Source organism: Mustela nivalis (assembly GCF_964662115.1).
Source record: "Mustela nivalis genome assembly, chromosome: 1".
Taxonomy (NCBI): Eukaryota; Metazoa; Chordata; class Mammalia; order Carnivora; family Mustelidae; genus Mustela; species Mustela nivalis.
In genome coordinates, this window is record NC_139020.1 from 156,527,437 (window position 1) to 156,551,396 (window position 23,960).

General features: G+C 43.3%; 1 protein-coding gene across 5 annotated transcripts in view; it reads left to right on the forward strand.

Annotated features, from left to right (window-relative positions):
- MYRIP (myosin VIIA and Rab interacting protein) overlaps positions 1-23,960 on the forward strand; it is a 390,291-nt gene that overhangs the window by 330,983 nt on the left and 35,348 nt on the right. For all 5 annotated transcript variants that reach the window (XM_082746223.1, XM_082746221.1, XM_082746224.1 and 2 more), the window contains one exon: positions 18,598-18,837. In XM_082746223.1, the coding sequence (XP_082602349.1) occupies positions 18,598-18,837 (240 nt within the window). The remainder of the gene's footprint in view (positions 1-18,597; positions 18,838-23,960) is intronic.

Sequence of the window (23,960 nt, forward strand, 5' to 3'; positions counted from 1 at the left end):
TTTATAAAGTGTCTTAACTTTTCTCAATCCTTTACTCACATGAATGACTTTTTACAATCTTGAAAAAAAATTTTTTAAGTTTTGATTGGATTGTTCCAAATGCATTTATCTATTTGGGAAAAATCTATGTCTTTATAATATTGTGGCTCCCCATCCAATGGTGTCATATTTGTCTCCATCAATTTACTTTTACTCAAGTTTTAGAGATTTTTTTCAAGGCCTCCTACTTTTTACATTTAGAGATTTTTCAATATGTTGTACATGTTGTTGATATTGTAGATGAGAACTCTTTTATCTATTATACATTCTAATTGGTTTCTGATGGTGTATAGATCACTGTTGATTTTATGTTTGTGTTTTATAACTTAGCACCTAATAGATTCTTAGTCCTACTAGTCTTTGACATGATTGTCTTAGCTATTCCAGGCAGATCATCATCTTGTCCACATGGAGGACATTTTTATGGCTTTTCCCATGATTCACTCTTATTTCTCTTCCTTGTCTTAAATGGCCCTGGAGACAACCGAGGCTATACCCCGAAGCAGTAGTGACATTGGCATTCGGTCTGTGTCCGGCTGCCATCCTTACGCACCTGCTTGCCCTGCTACATGGTCAAGTATGTTGCCTCCTCTATGGTTAGTAGATATCCTCAGAACTGAGAAGCATCTGCCTGTTCTTGGCTTCCTAAACACTTTAAATCGGGAATGTGAGTTTTATCAACTGCTTTCTGCCCTCTCTTGAGAAGATAGTTTTTCTTCTGTTAATGATTGTAAATGGCATTAATAGATTGCTTAGCTCTGAGATGTCTTTTCATTTGTTGCGTAAATTATATTGGGAACTGAATCCTTCCTATAAAAACTGGTTTCTGTTTGCAGGTTTCTGTGTTCATGCCATCTTGTTCAGTTTTGCCATCAGGTTATACTAATGACTTGGCAAGAGTTTTTAACTCTTTTTCTACAATACTTTACATGACGTGATAATTCTCTGAAAGTTTGGAAGAATTCACCTGTAAAGTTATCCAGGTCTGCCCCTACTGAGAGGCAGTTTTAGAAGTGAATTTTATATGTTAGATTATGTAGAAAACATATGTATTAGAAAATATTAGAAAACAGGAAAGTAAGAGGAAACTATTACTTAATATAAAAGCAAAACAAAAACTGTTCGATTCATAAATTGAAAAGCTGACATATATACATATATATACATTTTTTATACAGAGATGATGTGGGTGAATATGTAATGAATTTCCCCTCCAATGCAGTTCTTTTGCATTAGTTGCAAAAGAAACCAATGCAAACCAAATCTGGTTGGTTTGGCTTTGTTTTTGACTCTAATTTTGAGTCTTCACAGCATTGAGAGCAATAAATATGGTTTATGTGGTTTTGCTGTTGGCAATCTGTTGGGATTTCCTTTGTGACCCAATCTATGGCCAGTTTTTATGACTACTGCACACATGTGTTTGAAAAGAATACATATTCTCTGTTTGTCGAGGGCAAACTCCATGTGCACATGCACATTGTTCTGGTTGTCAGCAGGACAGACAAGGTCCTGCCCAGAAGCTCACATTCCCTCGCCTTCATGTCTGCCAGGCCTCATTTCTGTAACATCCCTACTCTTTTCTACTGTTGTCTTCATGGCTCTGTGGTTTTCTTACTTTCTGTCCCTTCTGAGTCTGGCAAGTCCCTAGGAGGCACATCAGCACAGGCTGGCAGCTCCACTCCCTGCTGCACCCATGCTCTCACCAGCCCTGATTAGCAGGTAGAGTCTGCTGAGGACAGAAGTCCTGTCACACATTCTCTTAATTGCGTCCGCAGCCTCAGATCTCACCACACCTATAACTTTGCACGTGGAGTCTCTCTGTAATCCGTTACCATGGATGGCTGAACGGGTTCTCTGACCTCTGGAACCCCGACCCCCAATGTCCACTGGTAGGATGACGTCTATAGGTCAGAATTAATTTCCCTCCAAAGCCCTGAAGCCTGTATTTTACCACCTCCTGCTTTGGCATGAAGAACAGACACCTGAAGACAGCCTAATTTTTCCTTTCTGTATAACGGCTTTCTCTTCTCTCCAACATTTGTTTGATTTGCTGTTACCTTTAAAGCGCAAACCTTTTTCCAGAAGGGTGGTGTGCTCTCATTTTGTACCCTTGCACGTAAGACAGTGAGCTCTTCTCTGCATACTCAGGTATTTTCTCAACTCAGGAGTGTTTCCTTCTGTCATTTTGATTCTGACTTCTTCCAGGCCACCATAGTGCTTACGTTGAATCTCGATTCTCTGTCATCCATGTCTATGATCTTCTCTCCCTGTTTTCCCCTTCTCCGATCTCGTCCTCCACCTTCTAGACGTCCTTTCCAGTTTCGTCCTCCCATCACCCATCTGTGTTCCTAGGATTAGTTCTGCGATTACCATTGTCAGATGTGGGCTCCAGCCCTACTGCTGTGCTTCCAGTGTTGCTGCAGTCTTTTGTCTCAACAGTCTCATGGTTCATCGCATGCCACAGCCTTGCTTAGTCTGAGTGCTTCTCCCTCATAATTTTCCATATCTCTTCATTGACATTCTGTATTGTTATGCCTTAATGAAAGCACAAAATCACTATCAGACATTGTGTCTTGCTTGTTAGTAAAATTAGTAAAACATGATGCCTTCAAGCTACCTTTGGTTTCCTTTGCTCTGCAGTATTTTTCCATAAATTCCATGTTAACTTTTTCTGTTAGTCATCCCTAAATGAGGAGAATGTTGTCTCCACCCCACTGTTGCCAATATCTAACATACTCAAACCATTTCCCCTTGGCCAGCTTGAGAGGAGCTTTTCCCTACTCTCATTATCTTGCTATATGTTTCTTTGAACAAATGGCTAAGAACCTACAACTGAAAATGCATATGTTGATTGAATGAATGAGTGAAAAAGAACAAAATTCATTCCATATTTCCACATGGTTTATAGTTCCCCCTCTCCCGCAGGGCTTTACATGTTCATGACCACATCTCCTAGAATGCAACATTGTTCCATGATGAGTTCTTCCCTCTGCCCTCCTGAATATTTTGGGCAGATACATTTTCTAAGTGGTTATAAAACTAGGAGGAAGTGAGAGTTGGGAGTAGGGCTTGATTTTTGTTTTATTTTATTGTGAGCATTTATCTCACATTCTGAACCAGGGTTTGAGGTTGGGAGAACACTGGGGGGGATGGGGGCGTGAAGGTGGGGGTGGGCAGCAATGATCCTGACTACTTAGGAGAGAGAAAGAGTGGACCAGTCTCCAAAAATTTTCTTTTCTTTTCTTTTTTTTCCAATTCATTGGCATGGGCTTTGTACTTAGTGAAAAATTGTCCCCATCCATTTACTAGTAACAAGCTGACTTCCATTCTTTCTTGGTTATATAAGTTTTCACCTTTTTCTGTCTCTTCCCACACCATTTTGGTGGAAAATTTTGGAGAAGTTGTAGAGTGACGTTTGCCAGATGTCATTTTAAAATGGAAACCTGCTAATTAATTTTTCGTTGATTGAGACATCAGGATGGCAGGAGGCAGCTATTTCAGTTTCCTCTGACGTTTCATTTTTTGTAGTACTCATTAGTGCAACTTGTTTCCTTGAGGTAAATTTGCCCCTTGGTCTAGAAGGCAAGGTCCTAATTACTCTTAAAAGATGTCTGTTCTAAGAATCTTGCCACATTGGGAAGCTACTAAATCTTTATAACTAACAATCTGTAAATATTTTTGTATTTCGTGTGTTTATACCCTGCTACAGAAAGAATTTAAAGTGGTTTTCATAAATATAAACATAAGAGAATAAAATGAAAACATGAGAAAAGCAGGACAAAGGGAAAATCAGGATGGGAGAAATAAATGAAACTAAGAGTAACGTTAGTTCGTAATATGGATGCAATGAGGTCCTAATTACAAGCTAACAATGCCCAAAATTTGGCTCTGTGCTTTCTAGAAGACGATGGGAAGAGAATGATATGAGCAGCTTGCTGAGTCATGGAAACCATATTACAATGCTAAATCTGTTCCTTAAAGGATGCTGCTCTTGGAGCTGAGATCCATGAGAAATTTATCCCATGGGGCCTCATGGAAAGAAAACAGAACCCATCACCCTCCACTATAACCTGCTTCCAATGAGCACACACGTTAGAGGCTGTTTCTCACCGTGTCACTCAGTGTGGACCAGTACATCACTGCAGGCACATCTCAATCACATCAGTCTATCAGTGGCCAATTACACTGACCTCTCCTGGTCCAGGTCACTCCAGGATTCAGTTTTGGGATATGTGAAGGAGTGGATGACTACCTCCTCAAGCCCTGGTTCATGAGAATTGTTCAGTTCTAAATTCAAGGGGATGGCCTCTGAGAAGTGCCAGGAAGATCACGGCAATTGGGGGTAGTGTGGCACCCCTCATCCCATGAACACGGAGACACCCAACAGGTGCACATCCCTCTAAGGTGTGCCTAGAGAAAACCCCCAAGCAAGCTCTTCAATCTTCTTCAGTTGTATTTGAATTTCCTCCAGTATACAGATCAAAGAGTGGTAATCCCTGAATCCCACACCAAATTCTTCACATTGATTTTCAAATCTTTTTAGGCATGGGACTTTGCCTGAAATGAAAATTTAAGGAGAAGAAAATAATTTGGCTGGAAGCTGAACCACTCTGAGACAAGGCCACCCTCCACCCTTGCCCCTTCCTCCCACCTACACAGCAGCCTAGGCAAGTACTGATAATAACCCAGAAACAGTTTCGAGCAGGTATGACCCATACCCCCTAAACAAAAGAAAAGTCTTAGTGGGGTATCTGTCAAGGGACTCCCTCTGAGCATGAGGAGTGCTAGGTGTGCCCTCCAAGACAGTTGCAGAAAATAGGTCTGGAAAACAAGGAGATGCTTGCTGAGTAATGGTGATTCTTAAATATTTTTGAGTCATAGACCCTATTGAGAACCTGAGGAACACAAACTCTTCTCCCCAGTGTGTGTGTGTGTGGGGGGGGGTGGTGCATGCATAAACATAAGGCTTACATACAATGTCAAGGAGTTTTTGGAGCAGCAACTTCCCTGAGTTTCCACAGACTCTGGGTTAGAAGCCCTGTTGTACGGGATTTTTAACCAGGAGCCATCAGAGTAATTAAAAGTGATGACATTAGTTCTGCAATAGTTCAATTATAGTCTTTATTTGGGGCAGACACTAAATACCAGGGCTCCCTATCAGTTTAGGCCTTTACTTATTTGTGGCAATCAAACCACGTTCGATCTGTGAATAAAATGTTGAATTCTCTATCCCAACTCAGTTCACTCAAAATGGATAGCAAGTCTTTAGGAACCCACAAAAAGAAGGGGATCTGGAACACCCCTCCGTCCCTCTACCCCAATCCCCGCCCTGAATGCCATCACTTTTAGGAGACTCTTCCTGAGAGTTCTGAATCGTGTGCTGGCATTAAGGTCCAGGTCCTGAACTGCCATCAAAATCCAAAGGTCTACACCCAGTTTCGGTGCAGAGTCAAAGGAACAAACAAAGATGAAATCCGCCCTTAATCTGCTTCATTCCTTAACCGATTTCTCTACAAAATGATAGACCAGTTGTGGTCAGCATGAAAATAATTGTGTCTCAAATGTCTGTTCCTCATGTAAATATCGACCTGAGCAGGCCAGGCTGGTGATTTTCTAGATATTTTATATGGGGCTACCACAACTCGGGAACGAGTACAGTCTCTGTCAGATAGAAGGTGATAAAGAGAAAAAATATGGACGAGCTGCAGAGCCCATTAGTCAGATACGATGTTTTGTTCTGGGAGAGGGAGGTGTGCCCCAGATGAGATTAAGGTTTTGTCTGTTTGTTTTTAAATCAATTTTATAATCTGAAAGACTCAGAAAACAGCCTGGGATCCACACCAGGACAACTGACCTGTAATTGTAAAAGCTAAAAATAAACCTTCTTGATCGATATCTAGGTGCTAAGTTTTCACGACTTCCTTTAACCAAAGGCAGAGCTCATATCTGCCCTCTGGGCGGTTCCACGGGCCAAACTCAGGCCCTTCTTTGTGAAGGGGCTCTCATGGAGGCAGGAGGAAATGGATTGTAATATTAAATTTGCTAAGATTCCAAGTGACATGTTCCCATTTCCACCATGTTAGCTAACCGAGGATTTGGTATGTGTCTGTGTATACGTGACTGCTCTTATCACACCAGTTATGAGAAAAACAAATGTCTTCATCACCGCGGCACAGCCTGTGAATAAAACTAGTTTTAGGTTAATAGTGATACACTGGGAGAGGACAAACCTCTGTGTGAAGGCACCAGAGACAGAAATCGTCTGCGTCCTCAGAAAAAAACAGGTCAGCAGGAAAGTCAGCCAAGCCCGAGGCTCATCCTCTCTTCTCCGGCTTCAGCACAACTCCGTCAAGACATTTGCAAGTAAAACATGCATGTGGCACAGACGGTACTACCAGGGCTGGGTAACCTGTAAGTCAGGGCTCTTCTCTGAAGTTCACTAAAATATCTAAAAGCAAGCTGCAGAAATTCTGCTTTTTAGGTCATGTTCGGTATTTTTCATCAACAGAAACAAGGAGAACCACCAGGACATGAGGATATAGTCAACGAAGTCCGATATGTAACATTTGAAAGTCATCCTGTAGCTGGGCCTTTTTTTAAAAGGTGGAGAAAATGCTGAGCCTCCCACTGCTCCCTCAAATGACCCAGCAGATGAAAGACAGGCTTTGTGGGGGGAAAAACAAAAGATTTCTAGGACCAGGGTTGCTCAGTCTAGAAGACATTGACAGGGCTCCCTTCAAACATGTGGAGAATTTTGTTAAAGATGATGGGGAGGCGTAATAAGCGAGAAATTGCTTTAAATTAAAACAGGCAGGATTTCAGGGTGCATAAGGTCAGATCACAAGGGTGAATGAAGGTAAAGACAGTCAGTCCTCTAAGGAAATCTGCAGGTACCAGAAAGCTTTGAAAAAAAAATTATCTTCTCCCTCATTGAAACTTCCACTTGAGAAGGGATTAAATCATTTTCCTGTCCAGTTCTGTCCCTACACCATGGTTCTACTATCTTCCTCTCCTAATGAGCCTGATTTAATCTGGAGCATCTGGCCTTGTCTTGTAAGAATGGGAAGAGCTTGGCCTTTGCTCGACCCCACGCTGGTCATGTGACCTTGGACAGCTTCCTCAAGCCCAGCGTCCTTGTGGATACAGCGAGAACTACCAGGCCACTTGAATAAGATCTGGCGTGTCTTGTGCCCAGTGCAATACTCATCCACACTAATGTGCTCAGCTCTGAGAACCGTCCAGGCCTGGCCCCCACTCACATCCGCATCATCTCCATGTGCTTCCCTTTCTGTGTTTCCCCAAACTTGAGAATCCCCAGATTCCTCAGGAATCGATCAGAGGATACCTGGCTCAAAACCTAAGATCCATGGAGGTCAGGTTGGCAACACTCTGTTGCCCTGGTGACTGAGATGATGCCTTCTTTCCAGATGATCAATGAAAGGAAAACCGAAATTTAAAAATTATTATAAATAGGGACTTGCAGACCACTGAGAATAGATCAGCAGACTCTTGTTTAAGAAACCGTCCTAGCTTATCTTAATGAGTATTCCGTCACTAGGTGTTTTAAACTATACTTTCTTATTTAGCCTGGGTCTCCAGTTCCACATGCTACAGTGACAGGTACAAGGAAGAGGGGATGGTTTGTCCTTCTGTAACTGCCATACCCTTCCTCTTCCACCTCCTCAGTCTGCAGAGCCAGCAGCAATATAAACTAGCCACTCCAGGAACTCTAAGCCTCTTCTGATTTCAACATCTTTATCTCTTTAAAATCATCTTTCCTCTTCTACGTAAATAATCAGCCCTTTAACCCCTCCACTTCCTCCATGTTTGCCATCTGGGGGTACCTCAGGGGGAGCCTGTGGTGTCCTTGCGGCTGCAGGGCCATCTGAGGGCTGAGATGGGTCCTTGCAGGTCTTCTTAGTGATGGGGTGCCTGTTCATGAAGTTGTTCCTGCCCTGCTATCATCCCAAAGCCTGAGAACCTGTGGTCTATTCCCTGTGTACAAGGTCAGAACCCGGTCCTTCTCCCTCAGGCCCCATCATGGCTGTCACTCTCATTCCCCACGAGACCCAGGGCCCTGACTGTCTAGCCCCAAGGCAGCCCTTCCCTCCCACTGTAAGAGTCCCTGGGAAGCTCACCTTCCAGCACCACCCACAGTCTTCCATAAGCCTGCTTCTGGATATTCTCTGCTTCACAGAGGAGCTGAGGGGACCCGGAGCCCTTCAGGTCTGCCTCTGAAGCCTTTCCTCAGGGTCTGAGTCAACTCTGCTATAGCTGTCCCAAATTATTAGGGGCTAAAGGGCCAGAGACCACAGACAGCCTATGAAGCTCCTCCTCCCTGAATCCCAATTAAGGAACAAGCAAAATCAAGTGTTTGAACTTTAGAGAACCTCAGCCTCTAGAAACCTCTTCTGTCTTCCATAAAATCTGGACCATGCGGTCAGATTTGTTAAAGAGGTGAGCTGAACAATGACCCCTGATGTGTTCCTTCTGGATCTATACTCTTTTCTCTAGGGTAAAATGCTTAGGCTTAGCTAAGAAAATGAAGAGGCAAGGGAATGCAGTTTTAGTGGGAACTGAAAAACATGAGTTTCTTGTTTTCAAAATAATGTCCCCTTCTATAGACTAATGCCAGTCTGTAAAGTGGGGGCATTGAGACAAAGCACCAGTGGGCAGAAAATTCTGATTTTCAACCAATTATGGAAAATGTTTTCTGCCCAGATACACATATTGCTGATAGTTACCCAGCTTGATTTTTCTCTTTTTCCTGTCACAAAAGTTTCTTAGAATTTCCACTGTCTTTATAACGCTCTTGGTAATCTGTTTGAGTCACTGCCTAACACTTTCATAGTCAAGGTTCCTTTGAAGTACAAGAGAACATTCTTCAGGCTGGAGATTCTGCAGATCCTCATATTCTCTACATGCTGGGTCCAGGTTCCCAACAGACCCTGGAAAACACCTGCCCTTCTCCCTCTTCCTCTGAATTCAGCTGGAAGTCTGCCACCCTGTAATCAAGTAACATGTACTTATCTATTGTTGTCTCACCAGGAAGTAAATTGTGTGTTCTTTTCAATGCTTCTTAGCCCTTTGGGGGCATAGGTGCCAGTGAAAATCTAATGAAAGCCAGGACCCCTCCCCCTAGAAAAGTATGCATGGAAATCAAAGTCTGCACACAGTATCAAGGATCCACAGAGGCCAACCACAGACCCCCATTAGCTAAGACCCCAACTGAACATCTACTGCCCAGCTCTCATGGAGACTGACGTGAAAATCAGTACATGGGGAAAGCATGTAAGTTTATAACATGGAGTAGGGATGGCTTGATCCTTTGTAGGATCCATTTCTTTGAAGATATATTTGTTGATGTACTTGATAAATATTACAGGGCCAAATACTACTTAGTAAGCTTTGAAGCTGTGGCGGCTTTGATAAGGATGCTTTCATCTTTGTTCATGGTATCACCTCTCCTGGTGTTGGATCCCAGTGCGTATGCCTACAGTGTTTATTGAACTCCAGGGCCATCATTTAGCATTCGTACAATTCTCAACACTCAGATAAAACTTGACATATAAATCCTGATCATCTCTAGGAGTTCATTCTTGAAGAGTTCACTCAGCTGTCACCTTTTCTTCTTTCTCTCCCAACAACATAAATCCAACCAACCAGGTGAGGGTTCCCCATGATCCCATCAAATGTTCATGTGTGTGCCTGGCACACAGTGTGTCAAGATGGTGTCTCTCCATCACACTGTGAATGCCACCAGAGCAGGAGGGTTGTCACTCCCACCTGTGAGCTCCAGTGGCCAGCACAGGCCCAGCACATAGTAGGCACTCAGTGCATGTTCGCTGATTATGGACTGAATCACCATTGACCCAAGTCTTCAAAGGTTCTTAGAAGGTAAAGAAAGAGGCCAAAGCTAAAGCAAAGTAGGGGGACGCCTGGGTGGCTCAGTGGGTTAAGCCGCTGCCTTCGGCTCGGGTCGTGATCTCAGGGTCCTGGGATCGAGTCCCGCATTGGGCTCTCTGCTCAGCGGGGAGCCTGCTTCCCTCTCTCTCTCTCTGCCTGCCTCTCCATCTACTTGTGATTTCTCTCTGTCAAATAAATAAATAAAATCTTTAAAAAAAAAAAAAAGAAAAGAAAAGAAAGCAAAGTAGGAGTTAAGATGAATTGATATTTCAGTGTGTTCAATCTGTTGAGTGAGCTGATAAGAGAAGGTTCCCAAGTGTGGGTCTGTGGCCAGTTGCTGACTTCTGGGCTAGTTTAATGTGCAGAGACATGGTGGCAGTGAGATCATCTGGTAGACAAGCTCAGTGACTTAGGCTCATCCTTAACCCTCTGCAGTCTGACCCAGGCCCATTTTCTCCTCACTTGCAAGCCCTGCATTGCCCATTTCTGGGCCTTATTGTTCTAGCTATACCAAGCAGTCTCATGTACCCTGGGTCTTACTGGTCCTGCTATTTCCTCATCAAGAAGGTCTGGCCACGTCTACATATTAAAACTTCCCTCATCTTTCAAGAGTCTGTTCAGAGGTCATTCTTCCCATTGAGATTCCCTGTGTCCCCAGACAAAAGAACCCTCCTTCTCTCAAGTATTCTGGGAGCACAGATCACCTCTTGTAAGACCCTCATCACAGATTCTTGCTCAGGACCAGAGAAACAGTCATTTCCAGTGGACTCTTTATTTTATCAACCTAGGAGCTCTTCTTTTTCACTTCTGCATCATCTGTATCCATCTACTGACCTTTATATAGACAGCTGCCTTTAACATTTGTCCAGTTAAAATGGTGTCAAGTAAATTTGATGCACAAACAACATAAAGGATCAAAGAATCTGTCTCATATTTTTTTAGCACAAGATGGTCCAGATTCTTGAGACAAAACGTTACATGCTGAAGTCCTTCCTGTTGAATGACGAATTGAATGAAAATACCATATTTCCTTTTTTTTTAATTTTTTATTTTTTATAAACATATATTTTTATCTCCAGGGGTACAGGTCTGTGAATCACCAGGCTTACACACTTCACAGCACTCACCAAAGCACATACCCTCCCCAATGTCCATAATCCCACCCCCTTCTCCCAAACCCCCTCCCCCCAGCAACCCTCAGTTTGTTTTGTGAGATTAAGAGTCACTTGTGGTTTGTCTCCCTCCCAATCCCATCTTGTTTCATTTATTCTTCTCCTACCCACTTAAGCCCCCATGTTGCATCACCACTTCCTCATATCAGGGAGATCATATGATAGTTGTCTTTCTCTGCTTGACTTATTTCGCTAAGCATGATACGCTCCAGTTCCATCCATGTTGTCGCAAATGGCAAGATTTCATTTCTTTTGATGGTTGCATAGTATTCCATTGTGTATATATACCACATCTTCTTGATCCATTCATCTTGATCTTGATCCATCCATATTGATGGACATCTAGGTTCTTTCCATAGTTTGGCTATTGTGGACATTGCTGCTATAAACATTCAGGTGCACGTGCCCCTTTGGATCACTACGTTTGTATCTTTAGGGTAAATACCCAATAGTGCAATTGCTGGGTCATAGGGCAGTTCTATTTTCAACATTCTGAGGAACCTCCATGCTGTTTTCCAGAGTGGCTGCACTAGCTTGCATTCCCACCAACAGTGTAGGAGGGTTCCCCTTTCTCCACATCCTCGCCAGCATCTGTCATTTCCTGACTTGTTGATTTTAGCCATTCTGACTGGTGTGAGGTGATATCTCATTGTGGTTTTGATTTGTATTTTCCTGATGCCGAGTGATATGGAGCACTTTTTCATGTGTCTGTTGGCCATCTGGATGTCTTCTTTGCAGAAATGTCTGTTCATGTCCTCTGCCCATTTCTTGATTGGATTATTTGTTCTTTGGGTGTTGAGTTTCCTAAGTTCTTTATAGATTGTGGACACTAGTCCTTTATCTGATATGTCGTTGGCAAATATCTTCTCCCATTCTGTCAGTTGTCTTTTGATTTTGTTAACTGTTTCCTTTGCTGTGCAAGAGCTTTTGATCTTGATGAAATCCCAATAGTTCATTTTTGCCCTTGCTTCCCTTGCCTTTGGCGATGTTCCTAGGAAGATGTTGCTGCGGCTGAGGTCGAAGAGGTTGCTGCCTGTGCTCTTCTCAAGGATTTTGATGGATTCCTTTCGCACATTGAGGTCCTTCATCCATTTTGAGTCTATTTTCATGTGTGGTGTAAGGAAGTGGTCCAATTTCATTTTTCTGCATGTGGCTGTCCAGTTTTCCCAACACCATTTATTGAAGAGGCTGTCTTTTTTCCATTGGAAATTCTTTCCTGCTTTGTCGAATATTAGTTGACCATAGAGTTGAGGGTCCATTTCTGGGCTCTCTATTCTGTTCCATTGATCTATGTGTCTGTTTTTGTGCCAGTACCATGCTGTCTTGATGATGACAGCTTTGTAATAGAGCTTGAAGTCCGGAATTGTGATGCCACCAACTTTGGCTTTCTTTTTCAATATCCCTTTGGCTATTCGAGGTCTTTTCTGGTTCCATATAAATTTTAGAATTATTTGTTCCATTTCTTTGAAAAAGATGGATGGTACTTTGATAGGAATTGCATTAAATGTGTAGATTGCTTTAAGTAGCATAGACATTTTCACAACATTTATTCTTCCAATCCAGGAGCATGGAACATTTTTCCATTTCTTTGTGTCTTCATCAATTTCTTTCATTAGTACTTTATAGTTTTCTGAGTATAGATTCTGTGCCTCTTTGGTTAGGTTTATTCCTAGGTATCTTGTGGTTTTGGGTGCAATTGTAAATGGGATTGACTCCTTAATTTCTCTTTCTTCTGTCTTGTTGGTGTAGAGAAATGCAACTGATTTCTGTGCATTGATTTTATATCCTGACACTTTACTGAATTCCTGTACAAGTTCTAGCAGTTTTGGAGTGGAGTCTTTTGGGTTTTCCATGTATAGTATCACATCAGCTGCGAGGAGTGATAATTTGACTTCTTCTTTGCCAATTTGGATGCCTTTAATTTCCTTTTGTTGCCTGATTGCTGAGGCTGGACTTCTAGTACTATGTTGAATAGCAGTGGTGATAATAGACATCCCTGCCATGTTCCTGACCTTAGCGGAAAAGCTTTCAGTTTTTCTCCATTGAGAATGATATTTGCGGTGGGTTTTTCATAGATGGCTTTGATGATATTGAGGTATGTGCCCTCTATCCCTACACTTTGAAGAGTTTTGATCAGGAAGGGATGTTGTACTTTGTCAAATGCTTTTTCAGCATCTATTGAGAGTATCATATGGTTCTTGTTCTTTCTTTTATTGATGTGTTGTATCACATTGACTGATTTGCGGATGTTGAACCAACCTTGCAGCCCTGGAATAAATCCCACTTGGTCGTGGTGAATAATCCTTTTAATGTACTGTTGAATCCCATTGGCTAGTATTTTGGTGATAATTTTCACATCTGTGTTCATCAAGCATATTGGTCTATAACTCTCTTTTTTTATGGGATCCTTGTCTGGTTTGGGGATCAAGGTGATTTTGGCCTCATAAAACGAGATTGGAAGTTTTCCTTCCATTTCTATTTTTGGAACAGTTCAGGAGAATAGGAATTAGTTCTTCTTTAAATGTCTGGTAGAATTCCCCCGGGAAGCCATCTGGCCCTGGGCTTTTGTTTGTTTGGAGATTATTAATGATTGTTTCAATCTCCTTACTGGTTATGGGTCTGTTCAGGCTTTCTCTTTCTTCCTGGTTCAGTTGTGGTAGTTTATGTGTTTCTAGGAATGCATCCATTTCTTCCAGATTGTCAAATTTGTTGGCGTAGAGTTGCTCATAGTATGTTCTTATAATAGTTTGTATTTCTTTGGTGTTAGTTGTGACCTCTCCTCTTTCATTCATGATTCATCATTCTCTTTTCTTTTTGATAAGTCTGGCCAGGGGTTTATCAATTTTATTAATTCTTTCAAAGAACCAGCTCCTAGTTTTGTTAATTTGCTCTATTGTTTTTTTGGTTTCTATTTCATTGATTTCTGCTCTGATCTTTATGATTTCTCTTCTCCTGCTGGGCTTAGGGTTTCTTTCTTGTTCTTTCTCCAGCTCCTTTAGGTGTAGGGTTAGGTTGTGTACCTGAGACTTTCTTGTTTCTTGAGAAAGGCTTGTACCGCTATATATTTTCCTCTCAGGACTGCGTTTCTTGTGTCCCACAGATTTTGAACCGTTGTATTTTCATTATCATTTGTTTCCATGATTTTTTTCAATTCTTCTTTAATTTTCCGGTTGACCCATTCATTCTTTAGAAGGATGTTGTTTAGTCTCCATGTATTTGGGTTCTTTCCAAACTTCCTCTTGTGTTTGAGTTCTAGCTTCAGAGCATTGTGGTCTGAAAATATGCAGGGAATGATCCCAATCTTTTGATACTGGTTGAGTCCTGATTTAAGACCGAGGATGTGATCTATTCTGGAGAATGTTCCATATGCACTAGAGAAGAATGTGTATTCTGTTGCTTTGGGGTAAAATGTTCTGAATATATCTGTGATGTCCATCTGGTCCAATGTGTCGTTTAAGGCCTTTATTTCCTTGTTGATCTTTTGCTTGGATGATCTGTCCATTTCAGTGAGGGGAGTGTTAAAGTCCCCTACTCTTATTGTATTATTGTTGATGTGTTTCTTTGATTTTGTTATTAATTGGTTTATATAGTTGGATGCTCCCACGTTGGGGGCATAGATATTTAAAATTGTTAGATCTTCTTGTTGGACAGACCCTTTGAGTATGATATAGTGTCCTTCCTCACCTCTTATTATAGTCTTTGGCTTAAAATCTATTTGATCTGATATAAGGATTGCCACTCCTGCTTTCTTCTGATGTCCATTAGCATGGTAAATTCTTTTCCACCCCCTTACTTTAAATCTGGAGGTGTCTTCGGGCTTAAAATGAGTTTCTTGGAGGCAACATATAGATGGGTTTTGTTTTTTTATCCATTCTGATACCCTGTGTCTTTTGACAGGGGCATTTAGCCCATTAACATTCAGGGTAACTATTGAGAGATATGAATTTAGTGCCATTGTATTGCTCTCTCCTTCTATTTTCAATGATAGCCTAGCTGGATATAGTATTCTTGGCTGCATGTTTTTTTAGTGCTCTGAAAATATCATGCCAGCTCTTTCTGGCCTGCCAGGTCTCTGTGGATAAGTCAGCTGCCAATCTAATATTTTTACCATTGTATGTTACAGACTTCTTTTCCCGGGCTGCTTTCAGGATTTTCTCCTTGTCACTGAGACTTGTAAATTTTACTATTAGGTGACGGGGTGTGGGCCTATTCTTATTGATTTTGAGGGGCGTTCCCTGAACCTCCTGAATTTTGATGCTCGTTCCCTTTGCCATATTGGGGAAATTCTCCCCAATAATTCTCTCCAGTATACCTTCTGCTCCCCTCTCTCTTTCTTCTTCTTCTGGAATCCCAATTATTCTAATGTTGTTTCGTCTTATGGTGTCACTTATCTCTCGAATTCTCCCCTCGTGGTCCAGTAGCTGTTTGTCCCTCTTTTGCTCAGCTTCTTTATTCTCTGTCATTTGGTCTTCTATATCACTAATTCTTTCTTCTGCCTCATTTATCCTAGCAGTGAGAGCCTCCATTTTTTATTGCAACTCATTAATAGCTTTTTTGATTTCAACTTGGTTAGATTTTAGTTCTTTTATTTCTCCAGAAAGGGCTTTTATATCTCTCAAGAGGGTTTCTCTAATATCTTCCATGCCTTTTTCGAGCCTGGCTAGAACCTTGAGAATTGTCATTCTGAACTCTAGATCTGACATATTACCAATGTCTGTATTGATTAGGTCCCTAGCCTTCGGTACTGCCTCTTGTTCTTTTTTTTGTGTTGAATTTTTCCGTCTTGTCATTTTGTCCAGATAAGAGTATATGAAGGAGCAAGTAAAATACTAAAATGGTGGCAACAACCCCAGGAAAATATGCTTTAACCAAATTAGAAGAGATCCCAAATCGTGAGGGGGGAGAAAGGGGATAAAAAAAGGTTCCAAACGAAAGAAAGAAAAAAAAAAAAAGGAAAGAATTTAAAAAAAGAAAACAAATAAGAAAAATATAAAAAGGAAAATATATATATATTAGATAAACTAGTTTAAAAACGTTAAAAAAGAAAAAGGTAAAAGGTAAAAAAAAAATTTTACCAGAAGGCGAGAAAAAAAACAAAAAATGAAAAAGAAAAAAATTAAATTAACTGCCAGACTGAAAAAAAATCACAGGTTAAAAGCCATGAGTTCCGTGCTTGGCTTTCTCCTCCTCTGGAATTCTGCTGCTCTCCTTGGTATTGAAACTTCACTCCTTGGTAGGTGAACTTGGTCTTGGCAGGATTTCTTGTTGATCTTCTGGGGGAGGGGCCTGTTGTAGTGATTCTCAAGTGTCTTTGCCCCAGGCGGAATTGCACCGCCCTTACCAGGGGCCGGGGTGAGTAATCCTCGGGTTTGCTTTCAGGAGCTTTTGTTCCCTGAGCGCTTTCCGTAGAGTTCCGGAGGACGGGAATACAAATGGCGGCCTCCTGGTCTCCGGCCTGGAGGAACCGAGAGCCCAGGGCCCCACTCCTCAGTGTGCCCTCAGAGAACAGCGCCCAGTTACTCCCGTCTGCCTGACCTCCGGCCTCGCTCCAAGCTCTCTGAGCCTGCGACAGGTTCAAGGTAACACCAAGCTGCGAGCTTACTGTCGGCTCTGTCTCTGTAGCCGGCTTTCCCGTTCCAATACCCGCAAGCTCTGCGACACTCAGACAACCCCGATCCTTCTGTGACCCTGCGGGACCTGAGGCCACGCTGACCCCGCGTGGGCTTCGCCCCGGTTTAGCCTCTGGAGCGATGTCCCTCAGCGTAACAGACTTAAAAGTCCTGATTTTATGCGCCGTTGCTCCGCCGCTTGCCGGGAGCCGGCCCCTCCCCCCGGGGTCTATCTTCCCGGTCGCTTTGGATTCACTTCTCCGCCAGTCCTACCTTTCAGAAAGTCGTTGTTTTTCTGTTTCCAGAATTGCTGTTCTTCTTCTCTTCGATCTGCTGATGGTTTTTCAAGTGTTTGCAATCTTTAGATAAGCTATCTAACTGATCTCCGGCTAGCTGAAGTAGTCTCAGCCTGCTACTTCTCTGCCATCTTGACTCCTCCCCTCACCATATTTCCTTTTGTCCTTATAAACAGTTTACTCTTGAGTTTGAGAAAACTCACCTTCAGACACTGTCATCTGAAGGCTTGTACTTATACAATCAACTTACTGTCATTGTTAGAGTCTAAAGAGTTGTTCTCCTTCTCTTTGAGTTCATCTTCTGAGTCATCTAATAATTGTGAAATGTTGTTCTCTGTCACTTTTCTTCTCTGCAAATATGAAAAATTCTAAATTCTCAACTGTATGCAATGAGCTAAAAGCAGACTCAAAATAAATGATGATTTATTTCGTTACTGAATCATCCCTCCAGGCCATTCCATTCTTCTGTTTTATTACTTTGGTTTCTTTTAGCATAATTGGGAATAATTGATGAGTAATGATGAAAGATAATTCCCAGGATGATGAAAGAGCAAGATATTTCAAAAGATAGGAGAAATAAGATCACAAAGATGTCATCGTGCATCATAGATTTATAAAAGGATTCGATGAACCCACATAGTAATTACAAAATAGAACGAGTTTTATTTTATTTTTAAAAAATAAGTAAATTTTCTCTGTGTTCTTTGGAAACCCTTCAAAAAGGAATGAAAGCAATGAAATATCAAGCCTTTTAAATAGAGCAACTCAAAGAGGAAACTCAAAAACTAAAGTTGGGTCTAATGGACCCTAATGGTATACTGAGAGTTATTGTGTTAAATTCCATACACGTCTGTCCAACTTAAAATTAAGGATAGATTGAGAGTCACCATCTCCCTGTCATCCTGAAGTTCCCCAGGCCAAGTCAGGGATCTACTCCTGTAAGAAACTTCGGAGGTGTTCACCAAATGGAATAGTAGGAGCCAAGGGTGTCGTTATTAAGCTGGGACTGTAATTATCAAGGAAATGCCATCCATTATTGCCTACCTAAGTGCAAGGACCTCACACTATCTCAAAATCTTTGCCCTTATCCTATAATACCATTTATCCACTCTGTCCCTTTTAGCTGGGCAACTGCTATGCTTTAAACAGCACTTCCACTTTGAACATCACTTCCACAAGGAAGCTTTCCCGAACTTTCAGGCCTGCCATTAACTGCCCCTTAATGGGCTATTAGAACTACCACGTCACCTCCACCTGAGGGCTGCCAACCAGGTGTGCTCAGCCTTGTACCATCAGCACAAGGCGGGTACTCAGTAAGCATCTTGTAAATGAAAAACAATGAATTCAAACATGTTTCTGAGTACAGATGCTTACCTGCCTGACCCCTGGAACAGTGTGTTAAGGTGCACCTGTTTGAGAAAGTAAAAGTGAAAAATAAAAGCTCACATGTAGAGACAGTAGATCAAGTTAAGAGAGCTTGGTTTTCCTAGACTGTCCTTTCCTGGGGTCGATTGGGAACAAACAAATCTGATTATGGCAGAGGAGTCCTCAGCATGCTTCCGGCTTGCATTTAAGGTGTCAGGTGATTTGTCAGAGACTGACCTCAGCAATGAACCTCGGCACCCTCGGACCAGCGTGGCCACCACTGAGGAGAAACTGAGAAACAGGCTGTACGAGTTAGCAATGAAAATGAGTGAGAAGGAGATGTCTTCGGGAGAAGATCAGGAGTCAGAGCCCAAAATGGAGTCTGAGAACCACAAGGAAAGTCTGTCCTCTGAAGACAACAGCCAGGGCATCCAGGAAGAGCTGAAGAAGGTAAGGGCGGTGAAGCTCCATGTGTGTAGCAGTGGGGTGGGGAGGTGGGCAAAGGAAGTTCTGTATTTGCACAGAGTTGTGCTGGGCTCCCCATGAGCTGTCTCTCAAATGGCCATCCCATGCATGCAGGAGAGCCCCAGAAACCCCTGCTGATTCGAGCTAAGTGGTTCAATCCAGAAGAGGGCCTCGTGGGTCCCAGGCCTCCAAGATCTGTCCTGTCCTTCTACTAACTATCCTTCCCAGTCTATACTGGGAACTACCCTTCAAGCCTATAATTAATGCTCACAGTCTCTCTTGCTGGTAAAGGGCCATGCTACTTCTTCCTTCCCCTGCCCTTTCCCAGAGGAACTTTGCCTGTGGGTTGAGAGCATCTCGCCATCCCCCTTTTAGTCAACAGCAGTGTTTCAGACCATGATCTTTGTGCTACACGTGGCCTACTATGTCATTTATCCCTGCAGTTTGCATATTTGGGCTTATCTTAGCCTCAAAATCATTTTCCAAACAAGCCTTATTTGGAATCCTGGTGTTTAAAACAGGTAAAAGCCCCCAAAACCCATTTGATCTCCTATCCCAAACCACCCCCCTAACTACCCAAGGGCATTGCTAGAAAACCACAGAAGGAAGAACCCCTGGCAGAAAGGAGGGGTCCTAGGCCCCTACCCCACAATCAGCGCTCTACCCCCATTCTTTCTTCTACAGCTTCTCCAAGCACATCCCTATAGACTTGGCTACTGGACAGTCAGGCTATCCCTACTGCTTCCAGTGGAAGAGAAGGAGGCTAACATTTGTTGAGTGCTTATGTTAATGAACTCATTTCATAAAAACCCTTTGAGGGACACCTGGGTGGCTCAGTGGGTTAAGCCGCTGCCTTCATTCAGCTCAGGTCCTGATCCCAGGGTCCTAGGATCGAGTCCCGCATCGGGCTCCTTGCTCAGCGGGGAGCCTGCTTCTCTCTCTGCCTCTACCTGCCACTCTGCCTGCTTATGTGTGCACGCCTTCTCTCTCTGATAAATAAATTTTAAAAAATGTTTAAAAACCCTTTGAAGGTCATGCAGAGGCTTGTCCTGAAGGCACTTACGCAAGGCCCATAACTAGTCAGCTTCAGAGCTGGGGCTGCATCCCAGACCTTCTTGGCCTCAAATCACAGGTCCCTTCTTTACTATGATGAGCTGTCTCTTCTGTAATCAGATAAGGTCTTGCCTGGAAACATGTAGATTTCTTGGCACTCCTGGTCAGTTTTTTCCCCTCTTCTGAGAGTACATTATATAAGCTATCAATTTCCTGGTAGTGCACATGAGTGGGGGAATGAGCTCCTTCATCTGTACAACAGCCAAGCTGGGGGAGGAGCCAGGCCAAGCCAGCAAAGAGCACGGATATGGCAAGAGCTGGCCAAGAGCCAGCTGGGGGCCCTCTTTCACCGCCGAGCCCCTGAGCCCTCCGACAGCTCAGACTCTGCGTCTCATTCATTCCCATTCCACCCTCCAGAGCCACTGAATCCTCCTACTCCTCAGTCTGTCAGGTCCTCTGCCCAAGGGCGTGCACACATCTGTCCCCTGCCATGTCTGTAGGCTGGAGGCCGGAGCATGGCCTTCACAGGCAACCCTTCCCTGGGATGTGGGCTCCAACCCATCGCTTCCTCCGTGGTAATGGGCTCTGCTCCTCCCTGTTACTTGAACCAGTATCCCATGACAGTCACATTTGTCTGCCAGAACTCAGAGCCAGATGGTAACTGAGGAGTATCATGGTATTTCTTACAATGCCTCTGCATCCTACTGGCTTTGCTGCCTGATGGTCACAAGGCTCCCCACAGGCCTGCTGTTCCAGCAGCCTGCCAGGCCATGATGAGTCATGGACTCCCAGCCCCTGTCAGCCTGCAGGCCTCACCTTCTGGAAGCAGAGCAGCCAGTCTGCACTGTGCTCTCTTGGGTAGAACGTGAACAGGGAAAGGAGGAGCCAGGGCAAGAAAAATCTAAGATAAACCCCCGTTCTGCCCCATGCCCTCACTGAGCATGAAACTAGGAGAGTTGGTTTTATTCAAGCTCCCAAATATGTTGGTTTCTCAAAACTTAAGTCTTCCCCTCGCCTACCATGAATCAGTGCAGTAAAATATCCATCAGCAATCATTTATTGTATGTAAAAATCTAGGGAGCAAACTGAGAAAGATAATTAACATATTTTCCTCATCAGGCATGGTTTACTCTGGGATGGGAACACAGAAATACAGGTTTATATCTTCACTATTATTTAGAAGCAAAAGAATATAGAGATAGGCTTCAAGATAAAACTGAATTCGAAATGCAGCCATGCAATTTGCAAACTCTGCAAACTTTGGCTAGGGCTTAGAACAAGCCAAGGTGATTTCTTGCCTCCCGCTGAACCCTGTTCCCCAGCTGCTCTCCCTGTCCCTCCAGTCCGTGCATGACTACTCCAGTTCTTCCTCCACTCCACAGCCACAACTGCCCTGCAGTCCCTGAGCTTGCTCCCAGCACTGAGACAGGCCCTCACCTGCTGTGCTTTTCAGCTGATCCCTGGGACTCAGCCCTGGGCCTCATGGTTGATTTCATAAACATATCTTGGCCTCATCTGTAAAATGAGGATAATTGTACTCCCTGATAGAGTTGTGAGGGTTGAATTTTACAGCATGGTGCTTAGCACATAGCAGGAACCCAGCAAATACCAGATCCCCTATAAACCTCATGGCTGTGAGTTAACATCCATCTTCAGGTACTGAAGCAACAACTTAATACCGATTTCAGTTTGACACCTGGCATGTCTAACATAGGTCTGTAACCACATCTGGGGCTTTGTCGTGCTGGGTAGAATATAAGTGGGAAGGCACTACATGAGAATGCCCCATGTTCCCATCTTCAGTATCAGAATAACTGTGACTGTGGGCCAACCACGACTGATTTGTACAGCATGTGTGCACACACGCACACACACACACACTTATGGCTGGCACATGGCATGGTTTGGGAGTGGAACTGGGCTCGTGTAATGAGTGTTCCCCTGATCTCTTTACTCTAGCAGTGCATACTGGCCCAAAGTCTAGCCGCTTGAAGACCCCTAATGTAGCAGGAGCTTTTCTTCCTCTGCAAAAGTCAGGCTGAAAGGGAGAGCGAGAACCCCAGCTGGGAGCAGCCCTAACTAGTGACCACCAAGAAGAAAATCAATACCCCAGCTGTTTGGCCTCTGTGGGCGTGGTGACTCTGGGGCAGAGCTGCATACTGACTCCCCGAGTTCCCCAGCCACCCGAGCTCTAGGCACCCAACATGATGAACAGTCCTCCTCGACTCCCTTCCCTCCCCTGCCGCCACGTGCCCCTCCACCACCATCTCCACCCCTATTTCCAGGGATCGCCTCCCGCATGAACTAAATCCCTGTCTCACATCTGCTTCTGGGTGAAACCAGACTAAGTTGGTAACTAAACAGGAGAAATGCATGGTCCCCAGTTCACAAATCTTTCAGTGCTGTGTAGGCAGCAAAGAAATGCCAATGCCCAATTGGCTGCTAATTGCCTTTGCTTTATTAAGAGGAGCCTTGCCTTATGCAGAGAGGTTTGCTCAGCCTTCACTGTCCCCCTGCCTCCCACAATGGCCCTGCTCTCTGGGAGCCAAAGCAGAGGAATGCACATGTTCCCACAGACACTGGATATCAGTGGCTGTTTAGTGTCTTTAGTATGACAACCCACATAAGAACCGGGGCTTTAGAATCCTGCCCAGCGGCGAAGAACCATTTTAGAAACATGCTTTATCTTGACTGAATTCAGTCCTTTGCTGTAGGCAAACGTGTCCTATAGGTGGCTCACTTTCTCTGGGGGTTGGAGGGATGGTACCTACCATCTGAATTTTAACCAATGGAAGAACACGCTTGCAGAGCTAGAAGGAAGCCCAGAAACCTCTTGGGTGCTGGATTCCCAAAGAATCATTTTGTTCTTGAAGTCATTTTATTCCATCAAAGCTTATGGGGTCAACCCCCTAAACCATGTGATCCTTAGAGCCCAGAAGTGAGCACCACTTCTACCACTGGGCAGATGGCCATGCCAATGGTTCTGGGAGAAAGTCCTGGCCAAAGCAGTTCTTAGAAGGGTCTGCGTCTAGGTATGCAAGGGCAGCATTCCTGAAGGAGCAAAGAATGGCCGAGTTTGGAGACTACGTTCAGGGGCTGGATTTCCCACAAGTCCGTAATCTTCCCAGGCTTAGAGCAGTGGTCCCCCAGGTCCCTTCTGGCTCTCTAATCCCCTGATTCTAGAAATGTAACAGATTAGATTGATTTTTTTTTTTGTTTCCTGACCTAAGTATCCTTTATGACACTGTTTATATGACAAAAGATGTCCCACGTATCAAGCTCTTGGAATATGAATGTCTGTTGAAGGCCCAGATTAGTTAGTTCTTGCATTATAGTAAAATTTGTATAGCTGGTGTCCTGAAAGCATTTTATTTAAAGTGCTTTGTTTATAACCATAAGAAGTAGCTGGATCATTGGGCTTTGCTTTCACAGGGGAGTCACAGACCAGCAGATAGCTCCCATATGCATAGTTTCACGGAATAATTCTCATCATAAGTATTAAGAGTTCCCTAAATTATTATATGTCTTTCTTCCCAAACAAGAGATGAATTTATGCATCTTCTTCTGTCTGCTCATTTACTAACACCAAGGAACAGAGATACATAATCCTGGTCAGTGATCAAGGAGACAGGTCTCTTGACTATTCCAACATACCCAGAGCCTTTTGTTTCTGAATTTTAATGTGCTCATGAAAACCTTTTTGTTGATATCAGTGTTAACATAAAGTCAACTGTATCTGTATGTATCTCACCCCTGTAAAATAACACACGTTCATGTAAGGATTCAATGTCTTTCATCCCAGGTCACATTCTGTTTCAGAGTGTCTTCATCTCTAGTTGGTGCTAGAGAGAATATAGTGTTAGGTACTGACTTGTATCTTACAAGTGATTGATCTCAGTAGGCCTATGCCTGTTGAAGAATTAACACTTTTCTAACTCTCCATTTTTTTTTAAGATTTTATTTATTTATTTGACACAGAGATCACAAGTAGGCAGAGAGGCAGGCAGAGAGAGGAGGAAGCAGGCTCCCTGTTGAGCAGAGAACCTGATGCAGGG